Source organism: Pseudopodoces humilis, chromosome 3, assembly GCF_049639895.1.
Source record: "Pseudopodoces humilis isolate 2021_Gansu_Grassland_sample_001 chromosome 3, ASM4963989v1, whole genome shotgun sequence".
Taxonomy (NCBI): domain Eukaryota; kingdom Metazoa; phylum Chordata; class Aves; order Passeriformes; family Paridae; genus Pseudopodoces; species Pseudopodoces humilis.
This window is the reverse complement of record NC_142202.1, coordinates 14,811,959-14,833,945: the sequence shown is the minus strand read 5'-3', so window position 1 is coordinate 14,833,945 and position 21,987 is coordinate 14,811,959. Positions and strand designations below refer to the sequence as shown.

The window sequence follows — 21,987 nt, the reverse complement described above, 5'->3', positions numbered from 1 at the left end:
TCCTTTATATTGAAAAAGAATGTTAATGTTGAGGCTAGATGTCAGTCTCTAATAGAGGTCTAGGGCAAAGCAGTTTTGAGAAACTGGCTTGGCTAGGCACAAGTTCTGCCTGAGTGCCTATTCCTACAAGGATTGATGGTGATGCAAAAAGCATTAATGGTATTTTACCCAGCTATCAACAAGGAGTTGCCTGAGGTGAATAGAATTTTTCAGAACCAGCATCCAGTAAATATGGTTATAAAGTACAGCCCAAAAATGAACAGGCAAAACAGCCCAAAAGCACTGTCATTTCTTTAATATCAGAGTCCAAGAAGAGCCAGAATTCCTGTGCAGCTGTAGGCTGATTTTTTTGCTGCTCAGTACAAACCCTGGGCCCTGCAGGGATGACCTGTCTATTTAAGTCCTATAAATGACCTAGCAGACTTCTAGGTTCTGTATAGATAATAGATGTATAATGTTGTGCATAACATACATATAAAGGGATGACATTCTTTTCTGCACCTCTTAAGGCTATGGTAGAAAATTCACAGCCTGGGGAAAGCAGGAGGCAATTGTGGGCTTAACTTAACTTGACATCTTCCTGATTCTGGTCTGCTGAAGGGGCAGCAGAGTCCGCCAGCATAGCATAGCCCTAGGAAAATGTCAAGTTACAATATCAATTCCAGGGCTTCCCAGAGTCTGGACTTACTGCCTGTGTTTAGCTCTGCCCCGCAGTCCTGCTGCGGTGTGGGTCCTGTAAGTTTTCCTGATGGGCACTGCTGAAACACCTGACCAGGGAGAAAACCCTTCTGCTGGCTGCTGGGCTCTCAAGAAGGCTGTTGCTCTGCCATATCAGTGTGTTTTACACCGTGTAATGTACACTCCTGGTAATTGCTCAAGAAGGATATCGATTTTCTGAACATGAGGCAGAATATGCATTACTAAAATACAGACAGCTCAATTTTGCACAAAACTCTGCCAGCACAAACCAACCACACCCAGAAAACCTCACCACCTGTGAAGGTGTGAGTAGTGCCCACATTTGATATCTGGTTCACTCCCATGGGACTTCACATTGTGTAACAATGAAGTTAAACATTATGAAAGAATATTTTTTGTTTCAGATTTCCTTCTAAGCATTCAGAAGGTCTGGTCATCTAGGTCTTATGACCAAGTATGAGAGAAGTGGATTGTAATAAATTACACATTACTATCCTTTATCTGACTTCTCTCCATTTTTAAAGGAAGAGGTTTAGGTCCATTTTGCTGAGTGCCTCATTTGTGGTCGCTTGCACTGTCCTCTCTTCTCTAAGGTCCCATCATGTAAGGTGGCACAAGAACACAGCCCAGTGGTGCTCAAAAAAAATGTCATTCTGAGTCAGCCAACCTAGGCACAGCATTTTCTCATACTCTCAAGACTAGCTCCAGTGTTTCCCATAACCTGGATGTTGGGTTGCATGTTTTTCTCCAACCCTGGTTTGCGCAGCCTGGTTTGCACTCTGCGCATCCTGACCCTTCCTGAAGGTGTGGGCTTCTTTTTAAGATCCCACAGGTGTCATAGTAACAGAAAAGAAGGAAGGCAGTGGAAGGTACCCTGTGTTCTTGCTCAGGATGGGCTGAACCCTTCTTCAGGGCCAATATGGTTAAAAGTCTTCCTTCCTTCTGTAAAAGAAAGGTGTTCCTAAAGACAGGGATCCTCTTAAAGTTTGAAGTCAAGATAAGTGTTCAAATAGTGACACCCATTTTGAATAGGGAATCACTGTTACCTGAATATACTGGGTTTTATTTGTCTTCAGCCTTTGAATGAGGCCAGACTGGGTTTCCTGAACTTTGTGACATCACTGCTTGTATGCAAAATCTGTTCTTACACGGAAAAGTATGGCTCCTACTGGCAGCCAATTAGCCCTGCCAGCTTACTGTGCCTGGTAGTGGACCTCATTAGCCATTGCAAAATTCTACAGCAAATCAACTCAGTCTTCAGATTCATGCAGCATCTGTTCAGGGTGGCCCAGTGCTGTGTCCATCACTTTTTCTGCTGGCTCTGGTACAGCCTAACTGAGGACTGATTGCTTTGGTTATCATCTGTGGCATGAACATAATCATGTCACATTGCCAGGATCTAATGTGCTTTATGAGACACTGCCTGTTTGCAGGCAGGACTGTGCTGGGCAGATAGCAGCCAGGTGCTGGAGGAAAGGAGATGTTAAAGCAGAGCACCTAAGCTGTGCCTGGCAGGAAGCAGTTTTTGAGTTCTGAGTTCTGTAGTCTCTGGTTACATGCTCCAGGTGGAATTTTGCTCTTACAGAAACAGATGGAAAGCTACTAATGTCAGTGGAGAATTACCTGCTTATTTCAGGTCTAAACTGAGCTGCTGCACTGTCATTCACCTGCTCAGAAAGTTGAGTAACTCTGTGATTTTTTGCAGCACAACTGTGTGTTTTATCATGATCTCTAAAAAGTGCTTTGAAATCCTTTGCTGGAAGCTGCTTTAAGTATGTCCATTGTTAGAAAGGGAGAGGGAGGAGCTGAGAAATACAGAGTTACGGCCACATTTTTGGGTACACTGGTAACAGTAAGCACCTCTCAGTCTTGACTGTTTGAAATAAAAATCCCAGAGCCTTTACTGAGACTGCAGCAGCCTGTGTGTAACCTGCCCACTCCTGGCTGGAGACAGTGAGATGTTCCTGACCACCATGAGTTTGGCCAGGGGGCTTTTGCCTTCCTTGTTTACTGCAGGTAGTGTCACCTCCATCTACTTTTCTTTCTGTATTCCTCTGGTCCTGGGAATAAGAGAGCTGTTTTCCATCTGGTCCATATTACTAAGACCAGTTATGCTGTCTGCTTTCTCAAATCTCCCTCTGTCAGCCTCATGCTTAATGTTCTCTTTAGCCATATGTCCTGTTTTTACCAGTTCTCCTGTTTCTGTTCCTTCTCTTCCTTGCTGCAAACTTCTCAAAGATGTGCCTTCTGGGAAACAAGATGTGTTTCATATATTAAAGCTGGAAACTATAAGGACTTGCTCACTCTGTTCTCAGCAGTGTTTGCCCAATAATCAATGTGAAAGAATCTGTTTAGTAGCTACCCAAGCTCACAGATTCAAACAGAGCAGAAAAAACATTCTTCAGGCTTTGGGTTTAGATTTATTTAGAATGTCAGGTCTTCAGAGCTGGTCTTTGTGACACCATGCTCAGATGTGCACAATTCTCAGTGCTCAGAAGCCGTTTGTACTTCCTCCCACCCGCCTGAGACAACTCAGGTGGCAGCCTCTCGTTTTCTTTTTTCTGCAGCATCTCAGGCTATGGAGCTGCAGGTGGGAAAGGAGGGAAGAACACCATGGTGCGATCCCACGGAGTGTCTGTGCTGGGAATTTTTGATCTCCAGAAGGATGATACACTGTATATCTTGGTGGGACAGCAAGGAGAAGATGCTTGTCCTAGTGTAAGTGATTGCAGTTCTTTTTTGCCTTCATCCCTTCTAGCAATCCATGGAGTTCTGTCTTTTCACACAGAATAATGTTGTCCTCAAGGGGTGTGGGGCTATAGAAGTCAAGGAATAGGTACATTTTTACTGGGAGAGCATGAGAACATGAAGCACCATGTCCCTGTGCTTGCTCCTTTTCAACATGTTGGCCCCATTGATAATGCATAACAGGTTCCTGACTGATCTGAATATCTCAGAGCACCTCTGTTGGGGTGTGGAGACAAAAGACAACCCTGCCTTCCGTTCCTCTGGAGATCAGTCTTCAAGGCTGACTTTGCAGGATTTTGGCCTTGTTCCACTGTTAAGGCCAGCCCTGCCATTATCACAGACTCTGCACCTCTCAAGATACCCATGTCACAGGGCTTGCTTGGTTATTCTCCATATGGGAATAGGAAAGACAAACCAATCATTGTTGGGTCAGTCCTGATTTTTATGTTACTAGCAAACCCTTGCTGCAAATGACAGGAAAATGGGCACTATTTGTGTGCACAGTAGTTTATTAATAGTTTAGTATTCTTTGGAGGAGGATGTGGGAATAAAAAACCCTCATGGAGCAAACTAAGCACTATCTGATGAAATTTCACCTACAGGTTTGAGCTGGACATTTAAATGATGTGCATTTCTCAGCTGATAATGGCTGGTATCCAAGAGATGAAAGCTTACGAGTCTGCTAGAGCAGAGAAAGGTTGAAGGATATAGACAAGTTAGAGGGGTTCTCAAGGCTGGCTGCTAAAGTAAATAATGTTAAAACTAGAATTACACATATCTACAAACAAACCATTAATACCAAGCCTTTTTGAAATGAGAAATGGCCTAACTCAAACGTCCATCCAATGTCTTTAACTAGGACATTCCTGCTGAGGGTAATATATGAACTCATTAAATTGCAGGCCACTGTAATCTTAGTGAGAATTTATTGAGTGCTAATGTAATTCTTTCATTGAGGCAAAGAGATTGCATTGACTCATAGAGGGGACTTTTACTAGATTGGATTGTAATCAGTTATGTCTTTGCCATGAAGGATTATATTTTTTTGTAATCTAGTGGTTCCTTTGGGTCATTGACTTTGTCATTTTATTAATCATTCCCACCCAACTCCAAATCAATTAAGGAGAGCAGAAAAAACAGGGAAAGGAGGACTGTAAGTTCTTTAAGCAAGTCTGCACACACAAAATGAATGCCACTCGTTCACTGGCACAACTGAGAAGATACTTTGTGGTCAGCAGAACAATTTGGAATTTGAACATGCTTTTATCAGGTTCTTCTTCCAAAAGAAAATACATATATGAAAGTAGAAGGAAGCAGATGGTCAGTCCTACTATAACAAAGGTTTGTGCATTTTCCCCTAAAAGTGTTGGTTTAGTAAGTTCAGTGTGCATTATGTGTGCAATGTAACAAGGTAGTGTTACTGAGACAAAGTGTCTTGCAAAGTAAAATAAGCTAGAAGCAAAGTTTGCAACTTGAAAACACTCACAGCAAGGTCCTGCTTGTCATACACTTTAGTGCTCCAGTTTTAAACCAAAACAAGAGTTAGGTCACAGTCCTGAGTAGGTATAAATGGTGGTTTAATGTTGTGATTTAAATTAATTAGTGAATGCAGGGATTAGCCTAATATAGAAAGTTTACCATGTTTGGTTATAATTGATGGAAGGGAAAAAATGCTAAGCAGGAAATGTGGAGGATTTTTTGTGAGGTACTTTTACTAACATCAGGTGAATATTGCAATCAAAGGTGGGATTGCTGCTGTTTTGGTAGGTACTGGTAGTTGCAGTAAAATTGCTACTAAAATCAACAGCACATTGGCTGCTTGGCCCCAACCAAAGGGGGACTGGAAATGAAGTAACAAAACTTGGGTTCTCTCTGTCTCTGCATTTGGCTGTCAGGTGACATTGGACAAGACACATCCTTACCAAGTTACTCTCTTCCTCCACTTGTGAAATACAGACTGTTAATGCTGGGAGATATTTACAGCAAATTCTGCTAAATTTTGTATGTTAGAAGTTTATGGAGCTGTTTTATGTGATAATAGGTATCAGCACTGAGCTTGTTTCAAAATAATTCAGTTAAAAATGGCAACAAATTGTTCTGGTAAAGGTTGAAGCAAAAAGCCAGATTCTTCTAGAAGAGCATTCACTTGATTCTGGTCATGTTGTATCACTGGAGGATAATTTCTTGCTTTGGGATGGTGAAGGGTTCATGAGGCCTCCATGTGTACAAGAGAATGGAGGTTTCTTACCTGAATTCAGACCTGGTCTTCTGTTTGCAGACTAATGATGTTATCCAGAAAGTCTGCATTGGAGAGAACAACGTGATCGAAGAAGAGATTCGTGTGAACAGAAGTGTCAATGAATGGGCAGGAGGAGGTGGAGGCGGGGGTGGTGCCACTTACATATTTAAGGTAAGGTACACCTTCAGCATCAACACATCCTGCCACCTGCCTCTGAAAAGTCCTTTATACACCTCAGGGAGAGGGTCCACAGAGCGACCTCCAGGTATCCCTAATTTCCACTTGAGAAATGTAGGGATCTGGGTTTGCCCTTCACACTTCTTTGAACTGCTGTGCAATATAGCCACACTTGCTTCAGTGCCTTGGAGTATCCCTTGCAAACATAATGGGTTGAAGTGGGTTGGTTTTTTTACAATAAAAACTGAGATGCTGAAGCATAGTTCTACAGCAAAGGGTAAATTCTGCAGGACTGACTTCGACTCTGTCATTGTAGAATGTGAGACTTGAGCTATACATTTGGCCTGACAAGGAAAGTTGAGGATAGCCAGTATGTTTTTGCCAGTATGCTGTAGCTATGGACCACTGATGTTTCCTGTCCTGTGCTAGCTGAGACAGTACTTATTCCAAACACTGGTTTCAGGCAGTCCTTTGCCACAGGAGACACCGTGCAGAGCAGTGCTCCTTAGCTGTTTAATTTGGTATGAGTCACCACATGGGACATTACAGGCTTTCTAAGAGCCAACACCATGGCAGATAAAATTCATAGAGCTACTGACACTGCTGTTTCCTGTAGCAGAACTTTGTAGGACTATTCTTGATTTTTCTATTCATTAATTTTCTGGGTGTGGGTGCATAAATAATGCAATGAGAGTGTGCAGTGCTGAGCAGCCCTAGATGCCTGCTTGGTGCAACCTGCAGTAACTATCATGTGGCTGAACATCCATTTATATGTCTGACTCAGTTTGAACATTGCCTTTATTTCTGAATTTGTTAAGATGGAGAACGGAGAGCCAGTCCCCTTGATAATTGCAGCAGGGGGTGGTGGCAGGGCCTACAGGGCCAAAACGGACACATTTCATCCAGAAAGACTGGAGAATGATTCCTCTATTCCAGGGTTGAATGGAAATTCAGGAGCTGCAGGTAAGGAAATTTTATTCCTTTTAAGAAAACCTTTGTGAATATGTGGTACTCCCAGATTCCTCCTCCTCACAAGAAGGTGAGGCAAAACTCATGAAAATACAGTTCAGGGGGAACAGAGGATTATAACAGATGGAAATAGAAGCTACTTACAGTGCTAGATACTTGGCATAAATAAGGGTGTCAGAGATGGTATAGCCATAGCAATGGCAACATTCTCCCAAAATAATGCAGTACCTCTCATTTGATGTGGGAGTTTGCAGTGCCAATGTGGCTGTCCTGCTCCCTGCACTGTTTTGTGGCATGTGGATGTACTGAGTTTCTCTGTCTTATGCAGAAAGAGCATAATTGCACCATGTGTAGAAGTCTCTGTGAAGAGACCTTGGACTGAGCAACCAGCAGAGCTGAAAGTGAGTCACAAGTGTTGTGTAGAGCGCAGGAGTGGGATATGTTTTTACACCCCTTTCAATAAATTTGGTTTGTTCTACTTTAGAACCGACATTGTTTTTTTCCAAAAGTGTTTTAGTCAAAGAGAAGGGGAAGGCTCTGTAAACCAGAAAGGACTGGTTGGAGGGTAGGTAGGGATATATTTTTACATTTACAATAGAAAATGCCCGCCCTTGTATGGTAGGTGAAAAGAGGTGCAGATGATGATTTTCTGTGTTTTGAATGGATGCTTGTGCTGCAGATCCCTGCGGTGTTTTTTACACAAAAAGTAACCCCTGGCTGTGCTTTTTCTCTTCTCTCAACTGCAGGTGGTGGAGGTGGCTGGAATGATAACACTTCCTTCCTGTGGTCAGGAAAATCCTTGCTGGAAGGTGCTACTGGAGGAAGATCCTGCCCCCAGGCCATGAAGAAGTGGGGGTGGGAGACAAGAGGGGGTTTCGGAGGGGGTGGAGGGGGGTGCTCCTCAGGTGGAGGAGGCGGAGGATATATAGGTAAAGTGGCTTCGTGTTCAAGGTGTCCCTTCCCCTCCTTTAGTGCTAATGATCAGCAAAATGCTGATGATAACTCTCCTGTAGCTAGCATATTTGATTGTTATGTACTAGTATGTCTGTGTGTTGCTTTTTTAGCACTAGATGAACTGATGGCATTTAGTCTTTGAGCAAAGAGCCAGATGCCAGTCCTCCAGCTGCAACCCTGGCTTTGCGCTCTGCAAAATGTGACATTAAGATCCTGCTGTGATTCCTGAGCCTTTCATGTTGGGGTGACAGTGCTGGAGAAGGAGGAGCCACAGCTATGTGCTCCCGTTGCCAGCACCTGTGTCTGGAGGACTTTGGTCCTGGAGACTGGCAGCCAGGCTTTATGCCGGGGAAAGACGCGGCTTCTCCCCTGCCCTGCTGTGGGAGGGCCTTGGTCCTGCACAGGTGGTCTCTGGGGGAAGAGGCTCAGGCTACCAGCCAGCACCCCTCTTAATATGACTTCAGACAGCAAGGAGCTAATTTCATGTGCCTCTGTGTCTCAGGGCAGCTGTCAGATGGCATTATGTTGATTACAACTGGTGTGGGCCAGATTCAAGATCTCTACTAACCCATAGTCTCCTGGGCCACATAGTTTCTGCAGCCATCTGCACTGTGGTGGACTGTTTAACCCCTGGTTCTCCACAGCTTAAATTAAGTAAATAGTAGACTAGAAATCTTGAGAGGAAGTAATGAGTTTAAATGATTAAGTGCATGTTTTGTACCAATGTTCCTGTGTAATGCTTCTTTTTCCAACAGAATGACTCACATGACATTTTTTTATTTCACTGAAGACAATTAAAGGGAAAAAGCTATTTTTGGGTGGGGTGAGGGAATCATTGCATGCTTGAAGTACAAAATATATGGCCTATACTGTGTTTCTAATATTTCTTACGTATTGCTCATACTTTGCTTCTGGTATGTTCTATATGCTCAGATGCAAAAGAGCAATTAATAAATTCCTTCAATTCCCACTTCTGGTGGACCACCCTGCTTCAAGGGTGCAAAGGAGAGGAAGGATATCAGATTATTCATTCCCCCTGCTGATACAGTACATACCTTGATCAGCAAGGGTACTAACTTAGCCCTGGAGTACTGGCCCTTTCCAGTCCCTTGGCTACATAAATTTTAAGAAGGGCTAGTATGTTTCACAGCATCCAAATGGTTAAAGATGAAGTTCGTACCTTAGTTTGCAACAGTCTACCTAAACAGAGCTAATTAATTTATTGTCACAAGCTTCTATTATTAAATTGATGTACTAAAGTCCAGTAGTTCATGCCACAACTTGCTAAATATTCCCTATATATTCAATGCTTTGATTTTTCTCTTTTTTCATTCGGATGCCTCCCTAAATGTGCTGAATTCATGCATGTTGCCATATTTATCTGTGTTTTATTGTTTTATGAGCCTCAGTCTGTTAAGGTAACTTCTGGTTTGACATAGGTGGCAATGCTGCAGTGGACAATGACCCAGAGATGGATGGGGAGGATGGTGTGTCCTTTATTAATCCAATTGGTACTTTATACACTCCAGCACTTAAAGGTATTCATATTGGTCAGAAGTCTTCTCATGGGCTTATTTAATTTTAAAAAGAGTAGGACCCCTTACAACCTGTTGGAGTACAGCTCAGTGTCATGAACATGAGGAGGCAGAAAGTATAGAAAGTACAGTATATAAAGTATAGCAGAGGATAGACAGAAGTAGCAGCAAAAAAACAGGGAGAGGAAGCATCAGGCCTATTAGGAAACACTCCCAGCAGTACAGTCTACCAGCCTACAGAATCATTTTGGACAAGGAAAGTGATAACAGAATCTCACAGCTCAGATACTTTAGGAAAGAAACAGACAAAACACCTGACTATTCACTAACAAGCAAGTTCCTTAGAGCATCCCTTGGTAAAATATCCAGGTGCTGCCCAGCAGTGCGTGGGAGTGATAAATACTGCCACTCCAACCTGTGTTTTCCCAGAAGTCAGTGTCTTTAATATGTTTGCAATGTGTTCAGAAAACCACAAAAAATCGACTTGTTAAAAAAAAAAATGTTTGCTTTAGAACAGCCAGAATTATTTTCAAATACAGATGCGCTCTAGCCTGGTAGATTCAGCCAGAAAGTTTTGAAGATATTGCAGTGATTGATCTTGGAGGGCATAAAGGCTGGGAAAGAAAAGGGTGAGCCCAAGGAAATTTTAATAATGGTCTTTACAGCGATTAACTCAGCTTCTTCATCCACTCCCTAGTGACAGAGGGGCATGGAGAGGTGGAAATTAGGCTGCACCTTAACTGCAGTCACTGTGAGATGGACGAGTGCCATGTTGATCTTGAGACTCAAAAAGTCATTTGCTTTTGTGAGCCAGGCACAGAGTTGGCAGAGGATGGTGTCTCTTGCACAGGTAAGTAGGTGTGTGGGGTACTGCTAACATGTGGAACAGAAAATGCATGGCCAAAAGCTGTAGTTTGGACTGTAAGATGTCCTGAAAGTGTACCCTAATCTTTCTTAAACCTGGCTGCAGTTGAATGTTGCCTTCTTTCCTGCTGGTGTGTGCTGCAGAGCCATTTTGCCAGGATATAGCCTCATCAGCCCTGAGAACTGGGGCACTGAGCAGCAGTGCTGCTTTGCTCTACAGTATGTGTTTGGCATACTGGGCAAGTCTGAGCAGAGTCAGAGTTTGTACCTACTTGTGCTGGTGTTCAAAGTCCGCTCTGAAATCCTGAAAGTTTGCTTGCTGAAAGGATTTTCTCAGCTGAACTTAAATTCCAGCCCAGTACTCTAAAGAAAAAAAAAGAAAAAAGTGCAAGGTGAAGAAAAATATGATTCTTGTGGATTTGGACATTTAAGCTAAAACTTCAGAAACCATGACAAATTCTGTGCAAAATTTCTCTGAGAAAGACCAAATACAGTGCCTGTACTTGCCTTTCTTTCAAAACCAGGTGCACAGAGCTCCATTACTAGGTTTGCTTCATACTTTCATGCAGCAGTGAGGGCAGGTCACCCCAGGGGTTTGGGATCCTGCTTTCAGCTTTGTCACTGGCATGGGAAAATTGTTGTGTTTCTACCATTCCTGCCTGTAAGATGGGTAAAAAGTATGGTTATTTTGTCAAGGTGAAGTAAACCTTAATAGCATGATCCCACATGAGGATGCAGCTTCACTACACTGTTATCAGGCTTTTCTGCCTGAATTACATGCATTTAGGAGATGATATATTGCAGTCCTCCTCCTGCTTTTGGTGTGATTTGGCATTGATAGCAGCACTTTAACCCTGACAATGTAATGTTCTTTCCACCCCCCCAACTTCCTGCCCCTCTTTTTTATTGTCTTGTTTTCACACCCAGGGAATTCACATGTTAATTCATTGATAACAAATAATCTGTTTTAGTGGCTCTATATTAATTGAGGAAAGTGAAACAATGAGGTATGAGAAGTCACAGATCCTGAGAACTGGTTGTGCCAGAGGTTGCTCCTACACTACAGGAGCAGCAGATTAGTAACTGGAAAGAAGAGCAGAAAAAAATTTGATTGCAAAAAATGGCTCCTGGAAGATAATTTCAAACATGTAATTCCTTCTCCTTTTTGTTGCAGCTGAGCCAGTGGTTCGTCTCCCTTTCTCCTTGGTCTTGTCTGTAGTGACTTCAGCGTTGGTGGCTGCTTTAATTTTGGCTTTTTCAGGAATCATGATAGGTGAGTTTTTCTCTGCAAAAGATATTTTCATATGAGGGCTGGATCTGAGCCAGGGATAATTGGGCCCTGAGAGGCAAAAGGATTCAGGTTTTCAGCTACTGCTGTATTTAATGACACCTTCCCACACACATCTTAACTTCAGATTTCTGTAGTTGTTTCTAACCACGATGACCAATTCGAGGAGGCTTCAGTTGCTGACTGCATCTCAAAAGAGACATTGTTTGTATTCTACTGTGGAGCTGCCAGAATACAGCTGCTTCTGGTTTTGTGAGATCTGGTGCTGTTTAATGCCTAAAAGCTTCTTTATTTGTGTGCCCATGTACAGATTTCACCTCTTAATATATGACATTTAAGCTTAAACTGTCACGTAGGTTCCCCTTTCACAAACTGCCCACTTAGTAGGATGTGGGTATTCTTGGCATTTTTATTTGAAATTCTGAAAGGTATTTTTCATCTTTTCATGTTCTTATTTTAAACAATCACTTGGCTGCTTTTGGTGCAAGCAGAATACATTTGAATCAATGAAGAGCACTCAGGGATTCAAACTATGATTTTGCCACCTTTCTTTGTCCACACTGTTTATGGTCTGGGGGAGGAGAGGGATGAACCTAGAGCAGGAAATTAGATTTGCCCAGCTGTTTCAGTTTTAAGAATTTCAGGAGTTATCAGTTGCACACACATGGTCCTACATCTATGATGTCTGTCCTGACAGTGCCTTTTTACAATGACTAAATACTTCTCAGGAGTGGAAGAGTAATCCTCTTTCCATCCAACAAGCCTATCATTTCCATCTCAGGAAAGGGCAACGATTTAAAAAATCAAAGCAAAGGCAATGAGGAGGAAAATGGAGGACAGAAAGGATTTGTGGATAGGTCATTACATCCATCTGCCTTTGCAAGTTCATGTTTACCCCTTAAATTTTTCCCCTGAGCAACATCTGCTGGAGAAGATGCAATAACTATTACTGTCACAGTCTTTGGGCTCAATCCAGCTCCCACAGAAATCAATAGTGATTTAACCTGCTCATGATTGTCATCTTCTTTTGGAAAAAATCCTGCAATGTCAGTTACTATTTCAAGGAATATCCTCAGGATGTCTTCTTTCAAGGTGTGGTTTTTAATGGCGTTGCAGAGATATCAGTGAAGCAGTGCAAGGAATATAGCACACCATAAACTGACTTCAAATGTAGTCCTACTCTGTAGTTTAGAAACAGAGGAAATTTTAGAAAATTAGCTAATTTTTATGTACAATGTGTTATTCTGAGGAAACTGCGTAGGCTATCCATTTTGAGCAATATGATGCAATAATTTATTTCAGACCTTAGTCTCTTCTGTGTGAAGAAAGTTGGTTATGACCCAGCTTCCTCAAATCTCAAACTGGAGTTGTATTTGGAAGGTCTGGTAAAACTAAATAGAGCAAAACAAAATAATCAGAACTGTGAACTCTGAAATCTCCAGGTGAAATTAATTTTACTTTTTCCAGACGGTCCATGAGCAAGTCTATTTCTTCATAAGATGTGTAAATCAAAGGTTCCTCGGTATCTTCAGATCCGATTTTCTATCTGTAATTTTTTGACATACAGAAATATACCAGTGTCACTGGCTGGTTTGATTCCCTGCAGTCTGGCCACACCATGGCAAACCCCAGTGAGAAGCACCAAAATCCCAAATCCAGTCTCTGTACGTAGTTAACTGTGTTCTCCGTGTTTAGTGTATCGCCGCAAGCACCAGGAGCTGCAAGCCATGCAGATGGAGCTGCAGAGCCCAGAATACAAACTGAGCAAGCTGCGTACCTCCACCATCATGACAGACTACAACCCCAACTACTGCTTTGCAGGAAAGACCACATCCATTAGTGACCTTAAAGAGGTGCCTCGAAAAAACATCTCCCTCATCCGGTAAATTCATCTTTGCCTTCCCCATCAGTGTTCACGTTGTACACCCACATATCCTCGCTCTCCTAGAGAGGTGTGAACACACAGCTTTGTACAGGCACATGCAAATTCTTGTGTACTTTGAGGTTCATACCCCTTTTCATACAATGTAAAGCTGCAGTAATTAGGCTTGTGTGGCAGGGACTAGATTTTGGCATTTTTGGCAAGTTTCAACCTTGACCTTCTAGAGGTGCCGTGTTCATCTCCTGGGATTGTCAGGAGAACTGAATAGCCATCACCAGTAATTCAGTGACATCTTTTACAGGCTATGCAGTGAATGGCCCATGGCCATGAGCTGATGAAATTCTGGGATGACTGAAGCTTGTAGGAGGCTCTTTTATATCTTTGATGGGATCTTTGGTAAAGACAATGACATCCTTAAGTGCAATAGCAAGGAAAGCAATGGATTTGAAAATGCCAGACAGTAGTAAAAAGACATGGATAAAAAGCCAGCAAGATAATCACTTCTACATGAGAACTTCTGGAAAGCTTAAAAGTGTCTCCTAAGAAAAACTTGAAAATTCAGAGTTGTTGCACACTTTGCTCTACTGCAGGATACTTGTGAATGTGACAGTACCCTGGCACCATGCAGTGTTACACAAAAAAACAAAAAGTGGAAGCAGGAGTCCTTGGAAAACCAGGAAGCTTAAGGTGCTGAAAAAAAATTATGCTCAGAGCAGTCTAAGCAGTCTGCAATGTTTTGCTGTCTCTTATCTTGTTCCCCCTCACCTGCACATCTTGCTGGACTGCACCTGGGGGTTTCCAGTGTACCCTGTGCTGCTGCTTCCTTTGTCACTTGGACTTTGAAAGGATTTTTGAAGTGTGGAAAGCAGATAGCAGAGGATACAGCTGGGAATTGGCAAGGGGAGGGAAAGTGGACTTTTTGGAAGGCCGTGAGTTATGAGCTATAAAGATCTGGTTTATCCCCTCAGTTTGTAATAGGTTGGTCAGGCAGAGCCAAGAATGGTGTCTCCGGCTAACACCTAACAAAATCTTATTACACAAAGTGGTTGAGTCACAGGCAACATGAGTCCTCAGTGTGGTTTCACTGCCCAGACTGGTTCTATCCTGACAAAACTACAGACAGAACTTATGGAACAGCAGAGCAGATTGTTCTTCCTTGTTCATATGGACGGGAGGACAACAGCCCATGCAAAAGCAGTCCACTGATGCAGCAGAGAACAGAATCAATGCAGCTCTCAGTCCAAACCTGGCTCTAACAGGAGAGTGCATGCTGTAGCAGAGAGCTTTATTGAGAGCCTTTTCTCCAGATTGAGATGCAGGAATGCCTCTTAGAGGCTGGAAATACTACTGCCCAATGTGCAGCCCATGCAGGGTTAAGAGGGACTCAGGACTTGGGGTGTAGCCTCATCCTCTGCTACATTTCACCATGTGATTATGACAGGCCACTGATGTGAAATAGCTATTGTTGTACTAGCTGACTTAACATTAAGAGAGTGAGGACTTAATATACAGGTATGTAAAATCTGTATCACAAAAACATGGGACAAGATCTATTGTATGATTACTCTTATTCCTTTCTTTTTCTTGTAATCTTATTCAAAATAAAACTGTAAGTTTCATAATATGATCACTGCCAGAAACAATTCTCAGCACAAATTCCTAGAGCTGAGTGCTTTACAAAGCACTGTCATCACCATTTACTGGCTAAGGTACTTGCCCAGAATCACACAATAAATCAGGAAAAGTTATTTGGTGTAGAATTCAGTTCTTTTGAGAATCATTGTGCCTCCTAGTTTCTTTCTCAATGTTTTGTTTAATGGTGATGCAGAAATATCAGGGGAACTGTTAATGTGTTTAGGGTGTGTAAACACCAAGACTAAAGTCCTTTCTTTATTGGTCTGTTTTGGAGCACCCCCCACTGAGCACTGATACCAAAGCCATAGATGAGTGCTCTCTGTTACGTGCTGCAATGCCAGAAGCTCGATTTCACTGGGGAATGTTCACTTCCATGGATTGCTTTCCCTTCCAATTAAATAAAATGTAGGTCCATGAAAGACCTCGCCGAGGTCTGGTTCCCTGCATATTGTCCATATCCAGTTCTTTCTGTTACACTGCCATGAAAATTGTGAGCCCGTTCTGTGAGCTGTGTCCTCAGTGTTATAATGTGTGTTCTCTGTAGTAAAACCTTCTTGTCTTCTCTGGTCTGTCCAGGGGTTTGGGCCACGGAGCCTTTGGTGAGGTATATGAAGGTCAGGTGACAGGGATCCCCAGCGACCCCACTCCCTTGCAGGTGGCTGTGAAAGTAAGTGACAGTGTATGAGTTATCATGATGATTTCATGCACCTTTCACAAGAGTCCCAATGCATTATAACAATGAAGACGAGTGAAGCGTTGCTATAAGTCCTGAAGGACATGGCTAGAAATGTTGGTGCTGTGTTGCAACACTTTAATCCATCACAGCAATGGTACAGCTTGTAGCATATGGCTACGTGAGACTACTAAAAGAGGGCTGTGAATAGTAAACGGGCAAAGATTTCCCATAGAGCCACAGTAGACCGTAGGACTGAGCTAAATCCATCCTCTGTCCATCCTCTCCATCCACCTGGCTGGTAATCTGTCCAAAGCCTTGTGAGTCAGAGGCCAAAAGTCTTCACAGGGCCAAAAGCTGCTGGCACATATATCAAAGACCCTGCAAGTAGGAGATGGCTGGTTTTCCAGGGATATCACCACTCCCTTACCGGATGGATATGCATTGGGTGTGAAGCTAAATCCTAAGAGACCCTGGTAGAGTTCTCCAGGCCTTCAGCAGTCTAGCTGGCTTGCTTTCTGTTAGAGATTACATGGCAGCACAGTTCTGCTGCTGGTTATAGATCCCAGTCTTGCTGGAAAGTAAGATCATTGAACTGCGGAGAACTTAGGAAGAGGATCTCATTCCTCATCCTCTGTACAGCAGAGTCCCATATGTTGAACACTTTTCTGTGCACTCTGGGCTATTTCCTTTGCTGGGAGGAGAATGACAGTGGCATTGGTGGGCCAGGAGTTCTGATATTTGCCTTTCCACAGGCTTCACAGTCTAGTTTAGCAATGCTCTAATGGCTGTCTTAGAGTGAGGTTTCTTTTGAGAAAGAAGGATTGCTGCAGACATTGTTAGTGCCAGGTGTTCTAATCTGTGAACTGAAGTATGTTCTCCTTGTCAACCTGTTCTTTCTTTTCCAGACATTACCAGAAGTGTGTTCAGAGCAAGATGAGCTTGACTTCCTCATGGAAGCTCTCATTATTAGGTGTGTATGAATCATATGATCACCACTTGTGTAGGCTTGAAAAGCCCAACAAAATAAAGAAAAAAGGGCTCTTCATAGGTGATGTCCTCTCAGCACATCAATACAGTAGTTTTAGCACAAAAAGAATAGGAATTACCATCCTTTTCTGTTCCAATTACAAATGAAGAGGCACCAAATGAGTAAAGGTTAAATTTTTCAAAAGGATCCACATTGGTTTTTGTTACCCAAAGTGAGAAACTTAAAGCCCAGATGTTAGAATGGATAATAAGATCTTTTTTTTTTTTATTTCTCCTAGAGAGGAGAACATACCTTAGGAATTTGGATTTGACTAGTCAAAACTAACAGATGGCATTGACTTTGCTGCTATCATGTCATGTTTCAGTGTCTGAATCCCAGAATCCATGGAACTACCTTCCCATCATATTTGAGAGGCAGGGAAATAAGGAAGTATTACAGACTAAACCCCAGGAAACATCCCCCACAAGCAGATCCCCATGTCAGTGTGTTACTTAGAACAACATTGCCCTAGCCCATCTTCTGCCTCTTGGATGGGAAAATTAAGAACAGACTTTTCTCTGTTATCATGTTCTGTTTCCTCTGCCCCACAAGTCTTGCCATAACCCAAAAAGAATGTAGAAAACAGGGAGAGGAAAAGCAGCCAAAAGCCACTGATTCCCCACCTCTGTCTGTCTCTGCACTATCCAGACAGACACAGAGTACAAGGGTGCTTTAGTTTTATCCAGTTGTCTTACCTTTGAGATTTGTTATTTCCTGGGGAGGGAAAAACAACAACAACAACATATCATGCAGCAAAAAGGTTTGAATGTTTTCTGCTACTGTGCTTTTTGGGTCAAAGTTAAGTTACTTCACAACTGGGTGTCCCTGTCTCCACAGCAAGTTCAACCACCAGAACATCGTGCGCTGTATCGGGGTGAGCTTGCAGGCCCTGCCCCGCTTCATCCTGCTGGAGCTCATGGCTGGAGGAGACCTGAAATCCTTCCTGAGGGAGACACGGCCTAGACCAGTAAGGAAAGAGTAAATTCTATTTTATTTAGAGGGCTGCTGCCACAAGGCAAACACTTAGCTACAAAAGAGCTGATCTATGTGGATTCTATTTCCCAGTATTTTAGATTCTCACAAAATTTCTCTTGCTGTAAGACGACTGTGGAGGCAGGAGCCAGGAGGATAGAAAACACATGCTGCTGGGGTATCCCTGGACTTTGCTAGATAACATCGCAGATACTACCTAAAGAAAGAGCAAAAGCAAAGTCTAATAAAATGTTAAACTCAACTCTTACCTTCCTCTCACCAGCTGGGGGCAGGCTGGGGAAAAACATTGAGCTAGGAATATTAAAAAAAAAATCCATTATTTAAACTGCTGATCAGATGCAGTTCTGTGGATATCTGTCAGTTCAAATTTGGCACAGGCAAGGAGACAATCCGGCCTGGAGCTGTCAGCTTAATAGAAAATATCTTTAGTCCAGAGTTTTAAAGATTTTCCCCACTGAAATCATCATCAATAGAAAGAGACAGTCAGCTAGAAATGTGGAAGAAGCAAATTATGATTTCTAGAGAGAATTCAGTATTGTGGAAGAACAAAGTTTTCTCTGAGTCCCTGGGTCAGAAAGTCACAGAGATATTGCTGAAGTTTAAGACCAGGATCCAGTTTCATACTTTGTCTCTAAGTTCGACGGAGGACAAAATGCTGCATTTCATCACTACAAGAAAGACACAAATTCGCTCTAACAGATATCAGTAGGATTATTCCTTGAGGGGTCTGGAAACAGATCAACTTTTTTATTTTTCCATGCAGTATGCTTTTCAGACATATAAAATGGTCTGTGATACTCAGAAGCACTGCGGTCTTGAATAGGTTGCAATAAACTGGCTCCTTCCTGGATAAGGAGGCTAAATACCCAGAAAGGAAAGTCTGAAATCTGAGCAAGCAGACTTCATAAATACAGGTTGTTTTTCTGAAGCACCTAGAGATGCTCCTATAAATGGGCTGAACTTGGTGCATGGTGGGTGCATGAGGAAATTCATGTTCTGCAGCGTGGTCTCAGCCAGGGCACGGACAAGATCTGCTGCCAGGTAAGTGCTTTGTTCAAAACTGCCAGTCCAGGCTGTGCAAGGTGTGTGAAGGGGCAGGTGAAGCACTATGGGGTTTGGCTGCTTAAATTAGAGAAGCCAGCTCAGTGATGGTACAGATCTTGTGAGGAACTACCAAGAACACTAGTCCTGCACAGCAGGAATTTTTTACCTGCTTGCAGTAAAATGAGCCAGCTGCTTTTGTAGAAGAAAGAGCCCTTAATCTTGACAGCATGAAGTCATAGGAGCCTTCTGATCTGAGGAGTTTTTATCTGTTTGGCCCTACCTCAGTCATGAGTTCTTCCTTACCATGCCTTCTGTTCCTGCCAGCAGTAGCTCTGTGCAACCCCTGTGAAAGCCCATGTCAGAAGGGGCTGATGATTCACTCCATTGCTTCCTTAGTATTTCTCTTTCTGCCCTCACAGTTGCCCCTTCTAGTCCTCTTCTTTTCTTGTCTTTCCTGAACTGTTGGAGGTTACCTGAGACTGACCATAACAATCGCCATGCACAAGGCCTGTTCCCTTCAGCTTGAATATTCTCCCTGGTTTCTGCATTTAACTTGTTCCCAGGAAAGAAACAGACCTCAGATTGATGCCTCTGTTTTCTGCTTTGTCCCATTTCTTCCACACTTTGGGAAGGCTGAGAGCTTCAAATGCAGATGGCTAGCTGCAAGCTGGAACTGATTCAGAAAAGCAGTTTTCATTCCCTCTTTACCAGCTGGGTGAACGTGGACAGCCTGACTCTGTGCAGACACAGATCCACACAATTTTGCTCCATTCTAATACCTTCTTTCCCCTTGCCTTGCCCTGCTTCTGCAGCCATCCCATGTGGTGTCTGCCTGGCAAGAATGACAGGGTAATTCATTATCTGGCTGCTGGGGCAGCTTCTGAGGGGCCAATGGCACCTGTGAGTGCTGAGAAATCAGCCTCTGCTGGCTCACAAACTACAAGGCAAGGAGACTGTGACTGATGGGAAGTGAGATGTGTGCAGGGCACTGTGCTCTGTGAAGTATGGGATCCCACCCTGGAAGTGGATTTACCTCTGCATACACTTGAGATGTGACAGAGCCTCTGTACATACAAGGCTCAGTGCTAGTGGATGTGTCTTTGCACTGCTCCTAATGAACCCTGAGCTGCTTTGTTCCTCCTATTGCTCATTCAGGGAAGACAGGCAGAAGGTAGGCATAGCAGGCTGGATGTCTAGCTTTTCAGGGCTGTTAAAGGAAGGAAAAGACAAGGGACAGTGCAGAGTAAAGAGGCTTTGATGAGCTTTGCTTCCAAAAGGAATTAATTGAACACACAAGCCCTATCTGACTGACTGGGTGGCAGAGGTGCACTTCTCACTCTGCAGTAAGCACCATATAAATTACTGCCTTTCCCCTTATTTTCTTTACACTTTTGTACTTTCCAGCTAATTTCTTTTACTACCTTGTCTTTCCCACCTACTTTTGCTTTCAGCCTAATCACAAAAAAGAGATTTACATATTCAGTCTCTACCTTCATGCCCCAGTTGCTCTTTGCACTGCCTTGCCCATAACAAACATCAAATTCATTTGCTAGGTTTGGATAGACTTAACAGAGGTGTGAAAGGCATTAACTTGGCACTAATTCCAGGGCTTATGGAAAAAGAAAGCACCATGCTGGAGAGATCACCAGTTGCCACTGGCCAGCTGTGACCTGTGTGGCTTGGAACAATACACATGCAGCATGCTGCTGTGCACTTGGACATTGGAAAGCAGGAAAGGGAGCAGAGGGAATGGTGAAGGAGAAGGTGAAGGGGGGACTTAAGGCATTGCAAGGGACATGAAATGAAAGCTAAAGCAACTGCAGGAGGTATCAGAACACGGGATACACCTTAATGAGAGATGGAGATGCTGTCAGCACTGTTGTTTATCTATGTTCTTCATGTAAAAAATGAAGTTTCAGTTCAGCCAACACATAATGATTTTTCTGGACTCTAAGCAAGAATGATCATATATCCATCCAACATCACTGACACAATACCAGTGATTCTAGTGGAATATGTCGATTTATACCATCCAGGTCGACTCCATAAGGTTCAGACTCATAATTCCCCATGAGTCCATGGCTGACAGCCCTGAAGGCTTTCTCTGTTCCATTTCTAATAGAGTTTCACATCTATTACAGGATTACCTCTTCCCCCTCATCTGCAGAGAGGCAACCTGGTACATTCAGAGACACCTGAAATCAGAGCCTTAGCTCAGTGTGAACATTGCAGAATTGTCCATTTTGGGAGGTTCAGTGCTGATCTTTCTCACACACAGCACAGCAATCAAAGCCCAGCTCTGGGAGAGAAATCGTAGACGGATAAATGATTCCCCTCCTTTGTGCTGTGCAGCCTGTTGCACAGAGCAGTGATTACACTGAACAATACACAGAATTTCATTCACCTCTAGCAAGATTCAGCCTCACCTGGGAGGTGTCACACCAGTGCTTCCAGCATGCCCACTGCCCTGAGCAGCAGAGCATTGCAGCTGGCATCATCCATTCATCTGGGGAGCAAAAGCTGTAAAGCGAATCCTTTGGTGTGTCTCAAGGCTGCCCCCTTGCAAAATGAATCCCAAACCTCCATTTTTCAAACAAATTACATGGCTAAATTGTCCTTGGCTGGGCAGTCACATCTGTTTTAGGATTGTATTTAGCCAAATAAAAGGTGGAAGGAATTCATCCAAGGAGGGAAAGGAAAGAAAAGAAAAAAAAAAAAAAAGAAAAGGCAAAAGAGAAAAAAGCTATACAGTTCAAATCAGCTTGTGGCTTCAACCTACTGACTGTTTTGCAGTATAGCTTGAGTCTGAAATCGATTGTAGAGTAAAGAATTGGGCTTTTTACTCAGTTTTCTTTCACTTCAGGTTTCTGACCCTGGCTTGAAAGAGCAGGGAATGGGTAGATTGAGATATTAATTTCCCCTTGGTTATGCCCTGCAAGGGAAAAAGAAGACATGCATTCTTTCTTACTGTAGCCGTCTTGTTTAGCTGGTGAGTCACTAACTCACAGAGGTAAAAGAGATTATTCCCCCTTCCCCACAAAATGGCAGGGAAAGAGCTGCTTTATGTTTGCAGAAAATAGATATTCTGTAAAGAGGAAAGTATATAAGGGGTGATGGAGTCCAGTGTTTTAAAAAATCGGTGAAGTATATATATGCAATGAACTATATTGTGTAAATAATAAAATATGGGCAGGTGGAACAAGATCACATTTTGGTTTATGGCCCTGCATTGAACAAAACAGGCTTTGTTCACACAG

At 42.9% G+C, this 21,987-nt stretch overlaps 1 protein-coding gene across 2 annotated transcripts in view; it reads left to right on the top strand.

Moving 5' to 3' along the window:
- Positions 1-21,987, top strand: part of ALK (ALK receptor tyrosine kinase) — a 306,168-nt gene that overhangs the window by 272,066 nt on the left and 12,115 nt on the right. The window contains exons 13-23 of one of the 2 annotated variants that reach the window (XM_088052596.1): positions 3,267-3,417; positions 5,726-5,857; positions 6,682-6,826; positions 7,579-7,761; positions 9,226-9,324; positions 10,019-10,171; positions 11,360-11,458; positions 13,169-13,355; positions 15,567-15,657; positions 16,572-16,636; positions 17,531-17,660. In XM_088052596.1, coding sequence (XP_087908722.1) covers positions 3,267-3,417; positions 5,726-5,857; positions 6,682-6,826; positions 7,579-7,761; positions 9,226-9,324; positions 10,019-10,171; positions 11,360-11,458; positions 13,169-13,355; positions 15,567-15,657; positions 16,572-16,636; positions 17,531-17,660 — 1,435 coding nt within the window. Of the gene's footprint in view, positions 1-3,266; positions 3,418-5,725; positions 5,858-6,681; positions 6,827-7,577; positions 7,762-9,225; positions 9,325-10,018; positions 10,172-11,359; positions 11,459-13,168; positions 13,356-15,566; positions 15,658-16,571; positions 16,637-17,530; positions 17,661-21,987 lie in introns of those variants that run through there. The other variant, XM_088052597.1, reaches the window with a different exon arrangement.